This window comes from Lepisma saccharinum, chromosome 18 (genome assembly GCF_977018435.1).
Source record: "Lepisma saccharinum chromosome 18, izLepSacc3.1, whole genome shotgun sequence".
In the NCBI taxonomy this organism is placed as follows: Eukaryota; Metazoa; Arthropoda; class Insecta; order Zygentoma; family Lepismatidae; genus Lepisma; species Lepisma saccharinum.
This window is the reverse complement of record NC_139246.1, coordinates 41,717,876-41,740,650: the sequence shown is the minus strand read 5'-3', so window position 1 is coordinate 41,740,650 and position 22,775 is coordinate 41,717,876. Positions and strand designations below refer to the sequence as shown.

Here is a 22,775-nt window from a genome sequence, read left to right as displayed (position 1 = left end):
GAATGGGTATTATTCTTAAGGTTTTGTTTTGTATACTTTCCAACGATTTTTTGTAAAATGATGCACTGTGTTCGAACACAACACATGATTGGAACAAGTGACGCATATTATGTTCGCTTATGAATGCCTTTCCGTAGGTTGTTGTAAAACCTTATTAAATGAACCTTGAAAATAAGATATAAAAAAGCCCGCATTATCAGACCTGTGCCACCAAAAATAGGTCGTAAACCCTTTTTTACACTTAGTACCCGAAAAACAAGAATTCCCATTACATCCAGAGTAAAATATTTAGGTGTCATCTTGGATGAAAAACTAACTTGGAAGGACCAAATTAAAGCAATACAAGTCAAATCAGAAAAAGTGTTTAATTTGTTCAAAGCAATAGCAAATACTCAGTGGGGATGTCATCCTCGAGTTATGCTTTTATTTTACAAGAATTATTTTCGGCCTATGATAGATTATTCTCTATTGGCAAAGTGTAACTTGACAGAAGGAAAATTGAATTCCATTGATGTCATACAGAGGAAATTCTTGAGAAGATGTTTAGGCGTTATGAACAGCACTCCAAACGTAGTAGTATACATGGAAGCGGGTGAATGTTCCATTTCATGTAGACAGAAGATGTTAGCAGCAAATATGCTCTTCAAAGTGAAATCATATCGTGAGCATCCTTTCAACAATGTACTAACAAATACGATACACTTACATGAAACAGGAAAAATAACAAACAGAAAATCTGCTATGTGGATAGAATTGTATAATTCGTTTTGTCAAGAATACCAGGATGTTCTACAGATGCGTTCACGGCCTGTTTTTTCATTAGATTATCCTCAACAGTCTCTGGATAATATTCATTTCCCTCGTTATTCGCACATATCGGAATATTTTATTCAATGGCCAAGTTTTTATTTCATATACACAGATGGATCTAAAAGTGAGTCAGGAGTTGGATGTGCAGTGTACGATCCACAACATAAAACAGACCTATTATTTCGGCTTCCACAAGACTGTTCAATATTTACAGCAGAATCTTACGCAATTTACCAAGCTTTAATATATGTCCAAAAATTAAATTTACGAAAGTTCTTAATACTTACTGACTCGCAAAGTGTATTACAGGTTCTTAAATCTTCTTACAAGAGTCTTTACAAATTATCCCCTTATATTATAAATTGCATACAATTAGTTCAAACAATACAAAAATCTGGAAAAACCATTGAGTTTTCTTGGGTTAAAGCTCATAGCAATATTACAGGTAATTCTCATGTAGATGAATGTGCAAAGAAAGCAGTGCGCCTTCCAAATATTACGAACTTATCATTATACTATACGGATCTTCTCCCTAGAGTAAAGAAGAACATTCTGAATGAATGGTTTGATTGGTGTCGAAATGAACTTACAACAGTTGGAGAATCATACAGACCATTTGCTGAATTCAAAACACAAAAACCATGGTTTCATCATTTAAGTGCTACAATAAATGTAATTGTATTAATTAATAGACTGAGAACGGGCCATTTGTGTACTAGGCAACATTTATCCAAAATTGGAATAACGAACAATAAAATGTGAATGTGGCTTGGAAAGTGCAGATGCACAACATATAATACTGGAATGCTCAAAATATAATAGAGAGAGAAATATCTTGTATAAAACTTTAAATAATCTAAAGGTTCAGTTTCCAACAAATTTGTTAAGTTTAGTTGTTAATCCAGATGTGAGAATTGGTTATAGTTTGTTATCATTTTTAAGGAAGTGTAACATACAATTGTAAAAGACAAAATGTTCTTAAAAAAACAACCTAATATCTGTAAAATAGGGGGGATGGACTGATCATTTTATTGTAAAACAATTGTGTGTGTATTGTTATGGACAAAAAACGGCATAAAAGCTGTTAGGTTCCAAATAAAGGAATGAATGAATGAATGAATTACACTTAGTAAGCACAAAACAAAATAGCTAATGATATTCTACAAGACCTAGATAACTTCTGGTAGCTACAGTGCTTTCTACAAGTTATCACAAATTATCATTAAATCTAAGGTATTGTATCAGCTTTAATTACATACATCTAAATAAAGAGGACTTGTTCTCGTATAAATAAATTGTATTGCGACGAATGAAACCCACTTACGCTTTCTTTATCTCTAAATCAGTTGCATCCTTCTTCAAATTCAAAACCGCGTAATAATCTACTCCCATTTTGAATGTTTTTTACTTTCTCGCGACCGGCATATCTGGGCGGATTTGATATTGGATCTGTTGCTTGGCAACGGTCAGCTGACTTGTTTGCCTCTGCGAGAATGTGCTGCCATCTGCCGAACTTGTGGTGGCGGTGAACAATTGAAAGTCCTGAAAGCGTCAGTTGTTTTGGTAAACGTGTGGAGGTAGTTGTGCTGAGGCAAGTGTCAAAAAGTGCAATGAAGCACGACTATGGAAGATAGATAAATTGCAGTTTCTTATTACTATTACAAGCAGGCAATAGTCGACTAGCAAAACTCATGGATACAAATAAGATGAATCACGGCCAGAAGACGAAGGCTGTGTTTTTGGAGGTAGCGAAAGGCAATTCTCCTCAAACGTTTATGGAATCTGAGGTATGTTTATTATTATTAATTATTATGGCTAAGATTTATATGACCTAAAAATCAACAAAATATCCAAATAAAAAAATGCTCTTATGTCCTAAAATTTTAAAAAATATGAACAAAAAATTGAAAAATATGCCCTTCCAACTGAACTGTTTCAATCATCGATATTTAACATGTGCTGAGATATTTTTACATACTATTTTTAGTTCACTTTATGAGCCCTGAGTTGCAATGTACAATGAATACTTTCTGTAAATTAGTATATACTTCCTTTGTTTTCATTAAAAAAGGAGACTGCTTGGCACCATTTTTCAGGAAATAAACTGAGACGTATAATTAATTGTAAAAAAAATCGACAATAAGAGTGAACATGGAAGCAAGAACGAATCCACTTCGAAAATGGCTGTATATTCCTTGAAAAAGTGAAAATATGCTGAATATGATCGAAAATCTATCAAAGTATGCTCTACCACGTAGAAACAGCCAAATATTCTTAAATATGTGAGGTTACCAGACGTTCGGTTTTTCCTGAAAATGTCCGGCGTCCGGGAGGAATTTGAAAAATATCATAAATGTCCTACATTTTGAGCGTCACATAATATTAATTAGGAAAGTAGGTAACAGAAAAAAAAACATTCAAGTTACAAGTCCATGGACTGCGCTTCCAAGCTCAATGGTGAAATTTATTTTGATTCAGTCCTTGCCCAAAGAGAAAGAAGTTTGTCCTGCTATTAATCATTCGGAAAAACGGAAGCTCTTATGAACAAAGTTTTGGGTCCACTCTCTGATAACGTCACTGTTCAATGCCTTAGCAGAATTTCTTGCCTTAGGGAACAAGGTGTTGCCATTCTTATTCAATATAATTTGATTGTAAAGCAGGGGTATAGAGAACAAAGTTATTCAGGGTGTCCCGGCAGGGCTTAATTGAAGATGACGGGAGTGTTCCCCAATTTGTTTGAAATTTTGTATACTTTCTACATGAGGCCTCCTGAACACGAATCTGACATTAGAATTTCACGGTCACGTCTTTAACTTGAAAATTTCACGTAACGTTAGGTTACATACTTCAAATAACATTAACCTTACCTTCAAAGTCATTCTCAACCGGTCCTTCCTCTTCAAGTGACAAACACACTGTGTGGCAAGTAGACAGCGCAAGTCTGTGGCTACATTTCACAAAACATTGCTTCCTCACTTCTTTCCGGAGAAATATCACCATTATGAAAAGCAATATATTACACCTTACACACGTAATATCCAAATTTCAAACAGTGACTGGGTCATCAGAACCTCTGATACCTCATCCGGAAAACTTATTTTGTTAGTACATTCTCTAGTAAATAAATCGGAGAACACTCCCGTCACCTTCAATTGCTCCTCTGCCAGTCAAGAAAAAGTAAAGAAATCAACAAATAGATCAAGAAGTCAATAAAAAGGCAATAAATTATTCTTGTGGTCAAGAATTTTGTTAAAAGTTCCGCATATCAGAAACACATTTCTTCATTTTTACAGAAGAAACTACTTACGGAAATGAGTTTCTTCAAGCTTTCCAAGGATTGTCGAGGTATTTTCTTTCATCGTGGAATTTATTTGACCAGGAAATCATGTATTTTTCAAGAGAAATAAGTCACCGACACACAGTTGCCATTGCTTTCACTACGTGAACTGCATGCTGCATATGTTTGATGACATAAGCCCCTCTCAGTGTTTCCAACCCCCTTTTTTGTTCACTATGCTTGCCTAACCTAACCTTATCGGAAATGGTTCGTGGGGCTAGTACAATTTCCACAGGTGACGAACACGATAGTAGGTAATTTTCGGTGAAGAGGGTTGGAAACACTGCATAAGCACAACATGAGTCAAGATGTGGCCGCCATATTGTGTGTTATGGAAGTGCGATTTTAACGTGTTTCCGATATACGGAACTGTTACCAGAATTTTTGCTATCATAATGACTGATTGGTTGATTTAGTTTATTTTACTTCACTTTTTTCTGTCCCCTTTCGTTAATCGTGAAGATGAGAATGAATGGTGGAAAGATAAGATGGATGAAGGGACAGTCACAAACATATAGGGACAACAGACACAAGCCCCACATAAGATTATACTGGCTGTGAGTCCAGATGCCAAAGCCTTGCTTGTCTGTCAAACACAGTTAAGAATGCATTAATGCGAGAAAGCAGATCTAATTCTCTTCTTACATTCAGCTTCAGTTTGGTCTGAGCTACCCTGCCATTGCGCTTTAATATATTAATTCTTAGGTTCAGGAGAATGTAATTTTTGGAAACTTATGACTTGCTACATAATCTTAAAGCTTTGATAAACACAATTTTGGGTAATTGTTTACTATCCTTTGGACACCTATAACTACTTAGTTTCTTCAATTTTTGGCATTCGTACTTACGTATCTGCTTCGCGGAACATTCCTGAAGGTGTATCAATGTTATTTTGATGAAATTAATTGGAATTTTTCACATTACCAGTAAGTCTTTCTGATAAGCCTTTTCGCTTGCCTGAGACGAACTAACCTAACCATGTGCCAATGGTTCGTGGGGCTAGCACCAATGGTTCACAATTATTTCCAATTTCTAGATCCTGATACTAACACGACACCAAATTTTAACTATGTTTCCTAACCTAACAGAACTAACCTAACCACGTGCCAATGGTTCATGGGGCTAGCGCCAATGGTTCGCAATTATTTCCAATTTCTAGATCCTGTTACTAACACGACACCAATTTTTAACTATGTTTCCTAACCTAACAGAACTAACCTAACCACGTGCCAATGGTTCGCAATTATTTCCAATTTCTAGATCCTGATACTAACACGACACCAAATTTTAACTATGTTTCCTAACCTAACAGAACTAACCTATCCATGTGCCAATGGTTCGTGGGGCTAGCTATTCTCTGTCAGGGAATTAATTTTCAACAAACAACATGAATTTCAGCTATGAAACATTTCCACATCACACAAAACACCTTCCCGATGTTCGACAATGCTACAGGAACTTATTACGGTAAGTAGTTTCTTCTGTAAAAATAAATAAATGTGTCCGAAGGATAGTAAACAAGTACCCTCCAGTGTAAAGCTTAGGGCAACCAGATGACGAACGAAAATCTTTGTAGACATAACAGGGGAAAGTTTGGCAATGAACAGCCCCATTGAAAATAACCATGTCGAGGATCTTCGTTAACTCGAGCCTTGTAGAACTGTCTCTATGACAGCAACAATTATGCTTTAACAGTTTTTTTTCCTGCATGCATCCAATTCTTTCATCAGATTTCTGCATTTTCTTTATAGTAGAAAAGCAATAATATTCAGCATTATGAAGAATTGCAATTACACTACCAGTAATTGTTCTGAATGTTTAATGTTTTTTTTTCGCAAGTCTGAAGAGTATTTGGAAGTGCTTTAGAATATTGGTAGCTAAAACAATCGGAACTTGGGCCAATCTGCCTTTTATTTTAATCTTTCAGTGCATGGGTGAAATTGTTGTTGTGTGACTGGACAACAAATAATTTAATTAAATTAAAAACACATATAAACTCTTGTAAATAAAATAGCTATTTGTTTGAACAAATACCTGTATTTCTAATTGATACCTAATTTAAATATGAAAACCTGAAAATCATGATTTTTAAGTTCTTTCTTGATGCATATAAAATATGCTTGTTTTACCTAATGAATAGTGCGTACAGCCATATTTTGCATCATAAAATTATGACTTTTAAGAAATAATAACTTAGTGGGCCTTAACATGTATTCTGTGCATTGCTTGGAGAACAGATGAAAGACGTGTCATTTTCACCCATGTTAATTTCCATCAAAGCATTCCATGCACAGCATCTCTCGGTGTTTTGAGGCACAACCACCTTTTGCACAACTTGCAGAAATACCTTGTTCCACTGTTTTGACATTTGACACATCTTCCTCTTTTTCCTGGTAATGGGTCTTCCTTTTCTTCTGGTATAAAGCCTGAGAGTCCTGCAGCCAATTCCGTAATGTGTTGCGGCAGATAATGCAGCTGAGCTCTTTCCCTCATTTCTTCAATAACTAAGGTCAGTCCTAAGTTCTTGAGGAACTGCCTTCTTGATATACAGTTCACTTGGTTAGTGTTTGATCGAAACACATATGCGTTTATTCCAGCAATGTTCATCAGTGGATAAAACAAACACAGTGGCCACCTACGTCATATTCTACACACTTCCCATCTACCACATCCACACCTCCCTTTGTCATGTTGTACAATGTTATAATTTCTGGTTTTCTCATTTCACCGGTTTCACTGTCAATTTTGTCATCGTTGTGCATTGACGAAAGGAATACTACACATTTCCCTTTCTTCGGAACATAAGAAACCAGAGTGCAGTTTTCTTGGAAAACAAAAATGCTGGAGTGGATTTCCCTGTTTTATGTTTCAATAAATTCTTTGGGTATTTCAACTTGGTTTCTCCTAAGCATGCCCACCATAGTAGTATTGTAAGTTGTCAACAGTGACATTTGCCCAGTATTCAATACTGGCTGTAACAATCGCAGCACAACGTCTTCGGGTGAGTTGCTGACACAGTACGGCCCTTCAGCTTGCGTACCAACATATACTTCCATATTTTTAACATAAAATGTTTTAGAATCTGCAAGAATAAATATTTTTATACCACATTTCGATGGTTTGGAACGGATGTACATGCGGAAACCACATCTGCCACGAAATGCTACTAACATTTCATCAATGGTGAGAAATTCTCCTGGAGTGTAGTTCTTCTTGCAGTTATCAACAAACGTTTGAAAGAGTTCCTTAAATGCGGCCATTTTGTCTGCTTTCTTTCTTTCTTCCCTTGTATGTATATATTATCGAACCTGACACATCGCAAGAGAAAGCAAAATCTTCTTTGTGACATTGCAGCTGCGAACACTTCAATTCCAGTTCCGTGTTGGTTCCAAAACTCTTCAAGGTTCAATCTTCCACCATGTAAAACACCAGCTAAATATAAGAGACCAAGAAAGGCCTTTATTTCTTGCTTTGTTGTTTCCCTACAGTGATATTTATCTTGATAATGAGCTTCCACTTTCTTGATGAAGATATTAGTGCTGGACACAATGAGATCAATAATACTTGCACTAAAAAACAAGAACCAACAATCCTCTATTCTTTGCATTTCCAACGACACCCGGTAATTTTGACAATGTTATGTTTTCTTGTTCTCACATTCAGGGCGGGACATTTACTTTGCCATTTGGTGACCTTTGTTCTCCCCTCATAGATGTAGTCCGATTACTTTCAAAACATCTCCAGCTTCCTGTGCGAGTCCACCAAGCGAGCCTACCAACAATGTAGAACGTGAGTGGGAGAGTTAGCGATAGGTGCTGGGATGAGATGACGTCAGCGGCTCGCTTCTTGATTGAAGGCTTCGGACCTTTTGACTCGCTCCCAAGCTCCAAATGCAGAACACCCAGCGATGTTACGAAAGTAATCTCACTCTACGTGTCGATTGTGCAAGAGTTGATGTTAGTTCCGTTCCATGGACAGAAAGACTGCTAACTCCAGCTTCCACACTTTCAAATTCACTATCACTGTTATGAAAACTGGTAATTTGAAAAGTGGGGTCAGCGTCCGACTCGTCTGTAAAATCGAATGGATGATATTCAGCGAACAACTTCCCCCAAAATTCATTGCGCGAAAGCACGTCCGCGGCCATGATTCCGGCAAACATTTCGCAGCGTTGAAAACACGTTTGATAAGCATTGCGTTCACAGCTTTTGTGGGAGTGATTCAATGTACAAATGTAACGATTATAAACCAAATGTAGATTTTCACATTAGATTATATACCAAACGTACACTTCAACAATAACCCGAGTATCTAAAAAGCTGCTTTTTGCCACAAAACAACGTTGTATAAAGCTAATTATTTATTTATGTAACATACGAAAAAAAAATACAGGACTATGGAGCCCGTTTCTCATAGAATTAATAGGACCTATCCGATAGTGCAGTGGCTAATGCTATCCCCTTGTTATCGAAGGATCCGAAATTCGATTCCCGCTGGAGGGAATTTTAAAGAAAATCAAAAATATATTTTTTAAAAAAGTTAATTAAAACAAACTTTGTCTCGTGAAAGTGATAATTTATAGAAATGTTCCGAAGTACAAAATTGTGAACTATATTTTATTATTTTTTAAGGCCGTGACGTATCACTGTCACTTTTCGTATGTGTATTGAGACAGGCATGGAAGATATGCTCAAAAGTATAAACAAATATACGCATACTTCGAACGCACCCGCTAATTGATAAGCAGTATTTAAAATTTTCTGTGAACGTCATTGGAGATCGTACAACCACCACAAGCATTGCAAAGCATGCGGATGTAAAGAATAACACAATAGTCATATAACGCTAGCCATAAACAGAGTAGAGCTGACCGCTCAGGAGAAGATCCCTGTCGGAAGTGAAGTGACCTAGCTTCAGGCGACTCCACTATTAGGTTGATTGATTGATTTGGTGTTTTAAGTACACTTTATGCACAGTAAGGCAAATTGGGACTGGACCTACAGTTTAAAGTGGAATCCGAACCACTGTGTGCCTCCACCGGGTATCGAACCCTGGACCCCTTGAATACAAGGCGGCGACGCTACCACTGCGCCATCGGGGAGGCCTCCACTATTAGGGTCGGGGGTGTGCACCCTGAGTGAAAAACGCATGTGGGCTCGCTGTAACCGGTGCAGCGACACAGGTCGTTTAGGGTTACCAGAAGTTCTCTTTTACCCGGACAAATCCTGTTTTTCGGGTACTAAAATGCTTCAGGAAAATTTGGAAATATCCGATTTTTTTTGGGTATAGACAACTGCTTAACTTCAAGATTAGCAACAAAATGTTATTTGTAAATAATTGTTAATATTGTTTCCGTTTTCAATTTCAAATTAAAGAAATACAACATTCTCAGTTACAAGCGCAAAGAAAGTAAACTTTTCTTGCAACAAAGAAAAATTGTTGGACCTTTGCGTCTCTTCTGTCACCGCCGCGCCACGTAAGGTTTTGATTTGAAAGCATTTGTGACATCTACCGCGGCTCTTGGTGAGCAGCAAGTTTCTGACAATAGGTAAGAATATGCAATTCGCCGCGGCTTACTTTGATTTGAGTTTCATGACAAAATTCAGAAATAAACAGTATTTTTTAACTGCCGTACTCTTAGTTGTTACATGGTAGTGGAGAAGTGAAGAAGTTCTGTCGACCAGCGATCTGAACCATTCCAATATTCAAATGTGTTTTTAGTGACTTACAAAAACTGTTTCCTGACTTTAGGCCTGTAAGAAAAAACTCCGAGGCAGAATGTCAATTTGTTATTCTTTTAAAGTAAGAGACCAAGCTTCACAATCGTATAATATTAAGAGCATAGTGAATAAATATTAGAGTATTCAGACATTTGCCTACAATGAGGCTTATTATTAGTTATACGGAAACGGTGTAAAATTATTTTTACAGGGGTGTGTGATCTATAAGCCCGCCAAAACACCAGTAAGCACAAAACGTGTGTCTTTGTTTAAAGTTAACAACATTTTTCAATCTAAAAATGCCTTCTTTTTTAAAGTTTGTAATCTGGTAACCCTAAAGTCGTTGCAGTATATTCTTTTAAAATTCTTTGAAATACAGTCTAAATAATTCACAGGATAAGCAATACAAAAGTATTCTGGCCACTGAAAGAAAAGCAGCAAACTGTCGCTGCGGACACACGCTCTGCGTGATTGACGCAAATCAACTCCCACGCACTTCGCAAAGCCGCAGCGGAAGGCTTTCTGCTACCCCTAATATCTGCAAATGGACCGGTCCTTCCCTTCACACCCGCTCCCCGTCTCCCCTTGTTTGGGGATCTTCCCGTGAGCAGTGAGCTGTACTTGCCTTTCAAATACGATTCATGCTTCACCCCGGATTGGAAAAATCACGCCATCTTAACCACCGAAGAAACTGTATAAAGGCATGATGTTCTCTCACAATTAATACATAAACAATGGCACATACACAACGCATTAATTCACCAAAAAGAAACTTCATTTAAAAATATACAATAATAGTAATACAATTAAAAATGTTAAACATCGGGTCATTTTCGTGCACGCAGTATTTGCTTTGTTTCACGTTTGCTATGGCTTGCCGGATTGAGTGCGGAGCACGTGCAGTTTGGCCAGATTTCCCTAAGGTATATAGAGATTAGGTAAGCCATCCGATGATTGCCGATCTTGCACGAACGCGTGACGTCACCGGAGAAGCCGTGAGCTCGGCTGAAGCTGACGGCCCCTAGCATTTATTTGGGAGATTCAGAGAGCGAAAGTATATTATTACTTTTAGGAGGGGGAAAATATTAATTGTCATCCTCCAAGATGGTATTGAGGCATCCTTTTAATGATTAGTAACATAATTGAAAACGCGCTACTATTAAAAGGGGGCAAAGTACATGTGAAAAAATGTATTTTGAAAATCCATATTCCTGAAACTTTCTGACCGATGCGCTACAAAGAAAGTTGCGTGTTCTCCTTTAGAATTTCGTCATTTTACAAATTGTAATATAATTTTAACAAAAACGTTGCATGCTAAAGAAGAATTAAAGAGTTTAAAAAAAATAATTGATTAATAGACTTAGTTTATTTTACTTCGCTAATCTGTCACCTAATCGCAAAGATGAGGATGCGTGATGATATGATGAAATTGAAGAAAGGAAAGTAGACCCATGCCCGGGCGGGGATTCGAACATGGGTCTCACCGGGCCTTTTGTACATGACCTATGTTTGACACTTAATCCGGAGACCGAAGTCCCCTTCCTAGGTGCCGGGCCCAGCTAAACGGTTTGATTCCAAGGTACGTGTGACCGGATCGGTTTTTACCCCCGACGAATAGCCGACTCGTGCATAAAGTGACGTTGAATAATAATAATAATAATGACGTAGATAATAATAATAATTGATGTTAACCCGCAGAAATGCTTTGCTGACTTAACGTTGAACTAAAATATAAATACCAATAGTTATGAGGATTAGTATACTATTTGTATGAACACAAATCATAGTCAAATCATAAATAACGAAAATGTATATTACATAACACACAAAATAATACCTATTACACAACCCCTCGCTATCACTCAGCATTCACACACTCTCTCATACCGCAGGGGAATAATTACATTAACATAAATACATTGGCCCTTTTTTAGACACCATGCAATATTTAGTTTTTCTTATGAATATTAAACTGCGCCCGAAGACGTTAATTTGCTTAGAATTAAAGATACTAAACTTTCATCTGCGCGTGCTCATTACATTCTGCCAACGGGCATGACACGTAAACTTTTTATTCTTGCAATTTATTTAGACATTTAAATAATTGTTGTAGAATTATCACTAATGCGCCTTGGAACTTCAATAACATTAGGCTTAGATATCAACTGCAAGGCACACATGTTCACAGAATAAAAATGAAGACACTGATGTATGAATACATTAAAAATAGCACGAAGTTAACTTACTTCCTCACTTAGCAAACTTGAGAGGTGATCTATGCAAGAGATACACGATTTATGCTGTTTTTAATCAAATATTTTACCGAGTAAAGCATATAAGGTGACATAAATAAAAATTATTACTCAACAGTTCGGCGCAGAGCGTGGAAAAACAACAGTATGCTGTGAATATATCTTCCGAATTAGCAATTGTCGTGAAATTTAGATGATGCTGGCGAGAAATAATTATAATCAATACCTTCGCGACTTTTAATTTTAAATACTGGTATCTTTTCGTCCGACGGCCGATCTTTGGAGGCTTGGGTAGATGATCACTCACACATATAGAAAATTGACAGTAGTATACTATACCATCTCGACGTTCCAGCGACGTTTACCATAGTCCTCTAAACGGCGGCGGGACGTCGATCCGCGGTCCTCTTTGCAACACTAACACTTCCCCACATTACTCCTTTGTAGCGGCACTTCGCAATCTTCTTGGACACACCTTCCTTATACGCTTCAACATCACGGCGATAATCTTGTCGGCCTCGTAATGGAGCTATTAATTGCTTCGCATCGTCTCTCTCTCTCTCTTTCTGGGGGGACGGCGAAAACGGGCGAAGTTTCTTTACCGGGAGTACTCGTGGATTCTCGCTGCTAATCTCACGCGGGACGTCGGCGTCGTCTCAAGACGCAGCTGGTGTCGCTTCATCTTCCAATATCTCTCTTTCTCTCTCCGTAGAATTCTCGTCGGGCGTCGGCGTCTCGACTGGCGGCTTTCGGCGGTATCATTTCATGACTTCTAATCGGGCTGTGGGCGTCGTTTGTGGCTTTTGTAGCGCTTGTGGCGGCGTTTTAGTGGTGTGACGTCGCGACGCTGAGCGATGATCTGCTGCGTTGTCGGCTTCATGCAGGCTAGGAAGACCCATAGCCCTCCTTCTCTTGATTTTTAGCCCGCCATAGTTGTATTAATGTTCCTCGTCACAAAACGAATAACGCGAATCCAGTGCACAGGTCACTAATTAACACTGGGTATTCGTACACCTAGTCACTGTCACTCACTCACGCAGGATAAAATACACGGCGCTGTAGAAAAAAGACAAAGTCCCGAATCTTTACTCCGACTGTCGCAGAGGTGTTGTCGGTTCAAAAACTGGCGGTAGACTGTAGTTGTTTGTTCGTTCTGCCACTATATAAAGACAGCTTGAAACTTCGAATACAACGGACTGACTTTTAGGCGCGGAAATCTGAAGTTACGACGTTGGTGGTCAAGCGTCCCTTTTTTGCTTGATCCAGCTTCTTCAAGCACACGTGTTGCGTTAGAATGGGGTGAAAAGAATAGTTCTACCCTCATCCGGTACGTAACATGTTCCTCCAGTAATTGGCCTCCCACGTGGACTTTCCTGTCGCCAAATGCACAAAAGTCGCTCAAAAGCAGTGAAAGATTTATCACAGCATATTGTTAGTTCCGAGCTCCTACGACCGAAAGGGGGAAAAGTCGACAAAAGCAGAAAAACACAAAAGGTTCAGAAACGTGGTGTTTTTCTACCGAAGCTTCAAGCGGATACGAAGGTTACAGAAAATATAAAATAATGAAAACCTAGGATAAAAAAAGTAGGTGACAAAAACTGATTGTCATATGCACCCTTGGCATCGTAAAGCGTTGCGGTAACCACTTCGCCACGGAGGTAAGCATTACAAGGAAATAAACAGAAAATGGCATCTATGTTTTAATATGCGAGAAACATTTGCGAGGAGGTTATTGAAGTAACAAATAATTATATAAGACGTTGTGATGAAAATTATTAATATATATGAAATGTCGAGAGTTGACCTTGCAGCCTCTAAATGTACTTTTAGGGTTACGCAAAACCTTTACTCAAAATTGCTAGTGTAAATTTATAAGCTATTAAAATTTAAAACTTATTCCTGTTCGAAAAAATAAACTGCCAAGTCAAATTAATATTTCGTAGAAATACATATATTTATCTTTCATGTGGCCAAGAGAGTATTTGGAGGGGACGGTGGCTTGGGAAGGCTATAGCCCCGGATCTCGATCTGCAAAGGGGCTTCCAGTGGGGAAACATTGCTATGAAATAGTCCAGAAGAAGGGGCGAAATGATTATTTTTAAATGGCTCAAGAATACAAAGATATAAGTGGACATTTGGCAAGCTTAGTCTAAAACTTACAACTGGTATCGTACGTGTGTGTGTGTGGGGGGGGGGGGCTACGTGAGGTAACACAGTGGAATATGATTCACAATACTAAAATTAAAATAAATATGTGGGAACAATATAAATCAAAATATGTTGTAGCTAGTGACGGCGCAATAGTAAAGATGGAGGGGTAAATCATATTTTCCTGGGGCAATCATGTTTATTATTCCGTTACATACGACACAAAAATGCATATTTTGGCTAAAAGAGCATTCATTCATTTATTTATTTTTGTCGTTTTACTGGGGGCAAATAAGAGAGAGAGAGAAATTGTCGAACGAGAATTAGGGGGGCGTTCCTGCCCCCCCCCCCCTTGTAGTGCGGTCGCTGCCTATAGCTATGCTGGAGAAGAATGCACCAATTAATACACTATTAAATAAAACAGATACTTTTAAAACATTTAATCAAATTATTTGTGAACTATGATTTCAATTTAGAGAGAGCACATTTAATTTGGATGAGTTAACTTCTGAAGCCTGACATTTCCGAGCCTTCTTCCGGTGTAACTGCACTGCCCTTTGAGCCCTAGCTGCTACGTTCAGGTGGCGGAACGAGCAGAATACTAATTAAAACAAATATGTGACAAATATATATATATAAACAACGTATTGAAGCTATTGACGGCGCCTTTGTTGTGTAGCTTGCAAATGTTGACAAGTCTCTACAAAGAGTTCAAGTTTGCTACAACACCGAAAGGATAAGAAAAGTTTACGTCTAGCCTTGATAAGTATTTCTCTCCTAAAATTATCGTCACATTATTCAAGAAGACAACAACCTAATTTTATCTAGTGTAAACTGAAACATTTCCTGGTGGGAGGGGGGGCACGAGGTACGATCCCCACATTGGATACGAGACGCGAACACCTATTGCGATGTCACCCCAGACCATGATACCCAATGAAGGCCCTGTGTGATGATGCATGATGCAGGCGTCATGAAGCCTAGTGCCACGGTGCCGCCACACGCGTGTACGTCCATCATGATGTTGTATACAGAAGCGGGATTCATCAGAGAACACTACAGCATTCCACTCCGCCATCCATTCACGACGGTCTTGGCACCATCTCAGACGCAAACGCCTATGCTCTAGCGTCAGAGGAATCCGCAACAGCGGGCGCCGGGAAAAAAATCCCCGGTTCGCCAAACGACGAAGCACGGTTCGTAGGGACACTGGACGTTGTAAAACATCCCGTACTTCATGCGCAATCCTCGTTGACGTGGCCGTTCTGTCTGTAAGGGCCATGCGTATCAGACGTCTGTCCTCTCGTTCCGTCGTCCGACGCGGACGTTGTGAACCTCTACGTCGCTCTACAGTGCCTTCCTGGACCCACTGGTTCCATACACGGATCACTGTGGATGCATTCCGTCCTACACGGGCACCGATCTCACGGTAGGATAATCCGCATTCACGGTATGCAACAATTCGGCCGCGATCGAACTGGGAAACCTGCTGGAATCGCTGCCGTATTCGACGACGTGGCATTGCTGACCGATTTTAACATACTACACTCACGACCATGCACTTTCACTGCTCTTCTGCACCTATCTGACCTGCTACAGGTACCACTTACCAGATGGCGTGGCAGGCTTTTAATGGCGAGCAGTTTAGTATTTACTTTTTTATTATTTTGAAATTTCTCAAGGCTACGTTATGCTGAGGCAGCCTAAATGGGACTGAATCTAAAGTTCTAAGATACAAACTATACTATAATATATGATGATGTATAAATTCCACTATATGATAGTTAATGCATGAAAGCCATCTCGAAGGCCCGACACGTTGAGTTGTGGACTCACGATGTCGCCACCAAAGGTTCCGGCTTCAAATCCCGGGCTAGACATGCACTCCCGTACACAGTATTTATGTGCGTGTGTGTGTGTGTGGAGGGGGGGGGGGTGGAGGCGGAGGAAAATGCTGTGGCAGATGTGGCCTCCAACATTATGGTGTTATTGCAGCTAGGCGTACAATTATAGAATTCATATATTACGATTCAAAGTAACAGAAGAAATTCAACTCACCGACAGACATCCAAAGAGTCAGCAAAACAGTTTACCATCAAGGGGTGTAAGGGGTACCTTCCACGTAGGCGCCCAAAATTCAACCTCACTTCCACGTAGTGCACCCTGGACTAAAGACTAACGAGGCTCTGGCGACTGGCATTATGGCTAGTATAATTTTGTGTGTCTTGTCCTGTTTTTTGTCCTTGTGTGTGCTGAGTGCCCATTTACAGCCTCAGCTTTTAACAGAAGTCAGAACATTTTAACATTTTTAGTTATGCAACGGTAGAGTTGTTATTTGTAATGGTAAGGGGCTGGCCCCCGTATAATGTGACGGGAGCAAAATAGCCTAAGTGCTGACGCTCCCAAAATTTTAACTTCAAAATTCAAATTCAAAGTTTACCATCAATTTTTAGGAATATTCTAAAATTACTTTATTCCGTAAATTAACAATGTTTTCACCTGAGAAAATTTACTAGTGTGTTGCGAAATACGTACTCAAAAGAAGTTAATCCTCTGTGTCCAAATATCATCCGCAGCCTTAATTGGTTTCGTTATCTGACGCACCAATTGGTTATAAACCAATTTTTGGACTGAAAAAAAACAGGGTGCGATGATCATGCGATTAAATATGATATGTTTTCTTAATGCTAAGCCTTCAACACCAAGAAATAGTAAACTGTCTTTGCCCCCCCCCCCCACCGTTTTGGCGCCCAATCACCGCTACTATTTGCCAATATCACTAACCAACCATGATAATATATAATATATATTTTTAATTAAGTGATATGTATTAGCAGTGATTCTTATAATGAACATGTCTGAATGTGAGTTAACCAAGAAAAATGATTTTTTTTCATTGCGACTGCAGTTCGATGAAACTCGAGAGAGGCATTAAAAAGAGTAGACTGTCCCAACTAAATCGGGACCTCTGGTAAACTTGCGTCAGTAGTGATAAAACTAAAATTACGAAATATTGCAGACTGCAGAGTCCTGGAGCCTGCCCCTCTCCGCAAACAACCCATTCATTTATGCAAGGACAAAATCAAATTTCTTGCAAAATCTTTCGTAGTTTTTTATAGCTTCACATCAAAACATTTCATAGTTCGAAGGGAGGAAATGGGAAATTGCCCAGCTCTTGAGTCATTGGCTGGACATCGGGTGCTCCTTGTGAGTGTCCATTCACCAATTTCATAATCATCGTTCATCCTCATCCTTTTGATTATCCAAAAGTGTCAGAAAAGCGACGCTAAATAATAAAAATACAAATTCAAATAACAGGGGGCCTTTTCGAGGTACGATAACTTCCCGATACGAAAACAAGGCTTACAAGCAACATCATAATGTAAATATGCTTATTTTGTGGAGTGAAATGTCGATAAGATAACAATTTGAAAGACCGTTACACATCTCGATTGGGCTCTCAGTACACAGTGGTAAATACATACCTAAGAATTATTTGTCATAAGTTTCTGCAGTGACATATTCTCGTAAATTTTAGTATTTTTCCCACGAACATAAATAGTGTTTATTTTTAATTAATGGATTTTATACAGGGTTATTAAAAAAGAATGGTACAAAAGTAAAGTTAATTTATTTTTAAGTGAAAAGAGATACAAATGCAATTCTGGTGGGAAAGAAGAAAGGAAGGTTGTAAATTTTCCTGGGCAATTACAAATGTTGGATATGAGCAGTGAGCACCGTGGGTAACATGGCAGATGTCAAAACGATACTCCATTTCTTGCAAGACGCGTTCCAACATATCCTCGGTTATCAGCTCCATTGCATGAGAGATACGCTGCTTTAAATTATCCAGGTCCTGTGGTAATGGAGAAATGTACACAGTGTCTTTCACAAAAGTCGCATGGAGTAAGATCTGGTGATCGTGGAGGCCAGGTATGCTTGCTCTACCTTCGTTGTTGCCATTAAGATTAAGAATATTTTTGATTTACAGTACAATTCATTTAACATAAAATCTCTACACAATCCAAAGACCAGAAATGAGAGATTTGCGCTTTAAATATTGCGATGTCCTTTGGCCACTTGCCTGTAAGTTCCAAGAAACTCTTCGGTTTCGACTGAATCAGTCGGATATGATGATTCATGGTTCGACTGAAATTCGTCATTCGACTAATATGACTAATATTAGTCAAACGACTAATTCAACTAATATTAGTCGACTAATTTTTTCAGTCTACTAATTTTCATTGGTCGATGTTTTTTCGATGGTTTTTAATAATCGACTAATGCCCATCACTACTCTTAATGCTAATCCTTGTCTACTAAAGGCGGGCACACATTAACTTAAAAACGTAACATTAAATTTTGCACGCAACGTAGAAATCCGACAGTATTTGGGGACTTGCTGATGATACGCACCGTAATTTTCGTACGCACCCCCGTAATTTTCATACGGCCCAAATATTTAGGGAGGCATTAGCGACGCGTGCGTAAATACGGCAGGGGATGAAAAGGCAGGTTGGGACTGGAAGGAACCAGCGGAGATAATGGATGATATTCAATGTGACGTCAGCGGCGCACAGCATGATGGGAAATCTGGTCAAATCCGTACGTGGTCCGGCACCAGTCCGGCAAACCAACCACAGTAAGCGTGATGCGTGCATGAAAATGACCCGATGTTTAACATTTTTAATTGTATTAATGTGGATTTTGAAATGAAGTTTCCTTTTGGTGAATTAATGAGTTGTGTGTGTTGTGTATACCACTGTTTATCTATTAATTGTGAGAGAACATCATACCTTCATACAGTTTCTTCGCTGGTTAAGATGGCGTGATTTTTCCAATCGGGGTGAAATATGAATCGTATTTTAAAGGCAATTGCTGTGTTTTTGGCTAGCGTTATATGACTTTTATGCTACTCTTTACATCCGCATGCTTATCAATCAGCGGATGTGTTCGCAGTATGCGTATATTTGTATATACGAGAGAGAATCAAATGAAAACCGCAATTAATTTTTTTTTCACTATTTTAATGCAGGGATAATGTTTGATTGTACATTATTTTTCTATATAGTCCCCTCCCAGTTCAATGCACTTACGCCACCGGATAGGTAGTGCTTCGATACCGCGTGAGAAAAAATATTTCGGTTGACTGTGTACTCGTGTACCGCCGATTGGACGTCTTCATCAGACTTGAACCTCTGCTCTCAAAGGTGCTCCTTTAATGGACCAAAGATGTGGAAATCAGATGGTGCCAAATCTGGTGAGTATGGCGGATGTGGTAGGCACTTCAAGCGTAGGTCATCGATGGTTTTTATGTTTGCACGAGCAGAATGAGGACAGGCATTATCATGTTGAAGCAAAACACCTACACTCAGCAATCCCCTTTGCTTTGTGCGTATCGCTGGCCTCAAATGGTTCTTGAGAAAGTCGGTGTAGGTGGCACTAGTCACTGTCGTACGTTGGGGCATGTAGTGTTCCAGAATAGGACCTTTCTCATCCCAGAATAAAGTCAACATGACTTTCCCTGCAGAGGGCTGGCTGCGAAACTTCTTTGGTTTCGGCAAAGACGAATGTCGCCATTCTTTGCTTGCACGTTTCGTCTCCGGTTGAGAATGGTGCACCCAACTTTCATCCCCGGTGACAATGTGAGCTAGAAAATTCTCACCCTCCTCTTCATAATGCCTCAGCAGCTCATGACATACATCAACCCGACGGACTTTCAGTTCCTGCGTCAGCTGTCGAGGAACCCACCTGACGGACACTTTTCTGTAGCGGAGTTAGTCATGCACAATGTGTTGTACTGAACCGAAGCTCATATTCAGCAAGAAGCCATTTCAGCCAGTGTGAAACGCAGTTTTCCTGAATAAGCCGATCTGCTGCGGCTATGGACTCCTCCACAACTCGATGAGCCTGACCCGGACGGGGAGCATCAGTCAATAAAGTCGTACCTTCTGCGAATTCCTTGCACCAATCGTAGACTTGCCGCTGTGACAGACAGGCGTCCCATACTTCGTCTGCATTCTCCGATTAATATCAACCGGTTTCACACCTTCACTCCATAAAAATCGAATAACTCCATGTTGTTCCTGCTTGGTGCAACTGCGTAGTGGTGTCGCCATCTTGAATCAGCTGTTACTCACATCCAACCCCACCTACCGGCACTGCTTCGTACTACCAGCTCGGAAAGACGTCAAGGACTGTGTCTGCAAATTTCCAAACGCCTAGAAAGAAAAAAAGATTTTTAATGGCACTTTTGTGGTTTTCATTTGACTCTTCCTCGTACTTTTCATCATATCTTCCATGGCTGTCTCATTATACATACGAAAAGTGACAATGATACGTTACGGCCGTAAAAAATATAGTACACAATTTTGTACTTCGGAACATTTCTATTAAATTATTATTTTCACGAGACAAAGTTTGTTTTTAATTCACCTTTTTAATTTTTTTTAAATCGAATTTTGGAATTCCTTCGATTACAAGGGAATAGCATTAGCCATTGCACTATTGGATAGGCCCGATTGATTCCATGAGAAACATGCTCCATAGTCCTGTATTTTTTTCGTATGTTCGTAGCTTTATGCAACTTTGTTTTGTAGCAAATAGCATCTTTTTGGATACCCTCGTCATTGTTACGAGTCTTAGCAAATTGTGAAAGACTACATTTGATCGTTATATTTGTACCTTGGATCACTGCCACAAAAGCTGTGAGCGCAATACTTATCTAACGTGTTTCCAACACGCTCCGAAACGTTTGCCGGAATCATGGCAGGGGTCATGCTTTCGCGCAATAATTGTGTGGGAAGTTGTTCGCTGAATATCATCCATTGCCTTGCTTTTCCCTCGGCCAAGACCCAGCTATTCGCGATTAAAATTATCCGATATGCCATCTGCTCACTCACTGGTGTATTTATGATTTCATTTTGGGAGCTAAGTCTTTTTGTGTATGCAAATTTGTATTTGTTACCAGTCAGCAAAGTAAACTATTGCCTTACGGTTGTAAATACCTTAGAAAATTGGTTCCATTCTACTCATTAGATCTTATGATAATATTTACACGTAATTTAGAAACAGTATATTGACATTGTATCGAAGTAGTATGACCGAAAACTTGACCAACTTTCTAAGTTCAAACTTAATGCCCATTTAACCTACCTTCAAGTTTCTTGTGAACATTTTAATGCACGTAAAATATCAGCACTATGCCTTGAAAACTTATTTCTCGGCTCGACAAGTGGTCAGTTGCAGAATGGCGTCCTTTAATCCAGAAGGCTGCATACTTTTCGGCAGGGAAATCTTTGATGTGTTGACCATTAATGGGCACAAGTGATTTTTCAATTGTGTTTGTTACAGAGTTGAGAAATGGTATACCATGTGCTCTCGATTCATTTTTTTGAGGGGGGAGTCGCTGGCACCCCCTCCCCGTTAATTCGCACACTGTTGTAAATATCCCAATAGGTTGAAAACCAAAACCAACGTAAAGCAATATAAATAGTAGCAGGTTCCCAATTACTCCTCCTCATTGGGTAACGTTTCTGGCACATGTGTGTGTTGGATTGAGGGAAGGGGGCCTTTCTTTGGTTTAGGATTTCAGAGTGAAAATGCCCATGAAATGCTAGAGTAGCAAAGGTCACGAAGCCCATTAAATTCAACGCCACACTGAGAGGCGGGAAAGCCATCAATTCAGTTGCTGAATATAGACGATAGCGCATCTGTGCCCGCAACCTGTTGATAACGGTTGTTGCGTGTGTTCTCGATTCATAAACTCACGAGATATTTGTTACAGAGGAGAGTTGCTGCATTTCATTATTGCTGGAAGGCCTCGAGACCAATTTCTGTCTAGGGCCTCCCCGATGGCGTAGTGGTAGCGTCGCCGCCTGTAATCAAGGGGTCCCGGGTTCGATACCCGGTGGAGGCACATAGTGGTTCGGATCCCACTTTAAACTGCAGCTCCAGTCCCAATTAGCCGTAATGTGCATAAAGTAGACTTAAAACACCAAATCAATCAATTAATGAAACCAATTTATATCTGGGTAATATTAGAATTGTAGTCACAGAAAATAAAAATGTGACACCTAGATCCTAACATACTGGCTTCTTAACAATGTGTTATGTGTGTTGCCTAACTGTACGACGCTGCCATTGAAAATCTGCTACTAAAATCCCCTTATCCGCGTAGAGTTAGGCAACACACGTAACGCCTTGCAGAGAAGCGAGTATTTCAGGATCTAGTGTCCCTTTTTTTTTTTTTTTTTTTTTTGCCGGTCACTGTTCAGGTTGCGGAGATCTGAGTTGACTTGCATATTATGGTTATTTAATCCGCCGTTGGTCGACATGTTAGCGCTGCTCTAACATTGAAATTCATCTGCTTATATATTTATTGTAAAATAAGAAAGCTCTTTGAGACGTGGTCTAGCTGTCTTTTGTTATATTACGGTTGGGAAAATAAAATTCGTTATTGGAGGCTGTGTCGTGATTGTGTCAACAAATTGTCAAAATGTTAGCGTG

At 39.3% G+C, this 22,775-nt stretch overlaps 2 protein-coding genes across 2 annotated transcripts in view; one reads left to right on the top strand and one right to left on the bottom strand.

The window, feature by feature from the left end:
• Positions 1 to 2,264, bottom strand: part of LOC146002025 (dnaJ homolog subfamily B member 13-like) — a 33,036-nt gene extending 30,772 nt beyond the window's left edge. The window contains exon 1 of the mRNA XM_083139734.1: positions 2,135 to 2,264. Within this exon, the coding sequence (XP_082995860.1) occupies positions 2,135 to 2,202 (68 nt within the window). The 5' untranslated portion in view covers positions 2,203 to 2,264. The remainder of the gene's footprint in view (positions 1 to 2,134) is intronic.
• Positions 2,265 to 2,346: 82 nt separating this feature from the next.
• LOC146002543 (ferry endosomal RAB5 effector complex subunit 4-like) overlaps positions 2,347 to 22,775 on the top strand; it is a 184,481-nt gene continuing 164,052 nt past the window's right edge. Inside the window, exon 1 of the mRNA XM_083140464.1 lies at positions 2,347 to 2,597. Within this exon, the coding sequence (XP_082996590.1) occupies positions 2,502 to 2,597 (96 nt within the window). The 5' untranslated portion in view covers positions 2,347 to 2,501. The remainder of the gene's footprint in view (positions 2,598 to 22,775) is intronic.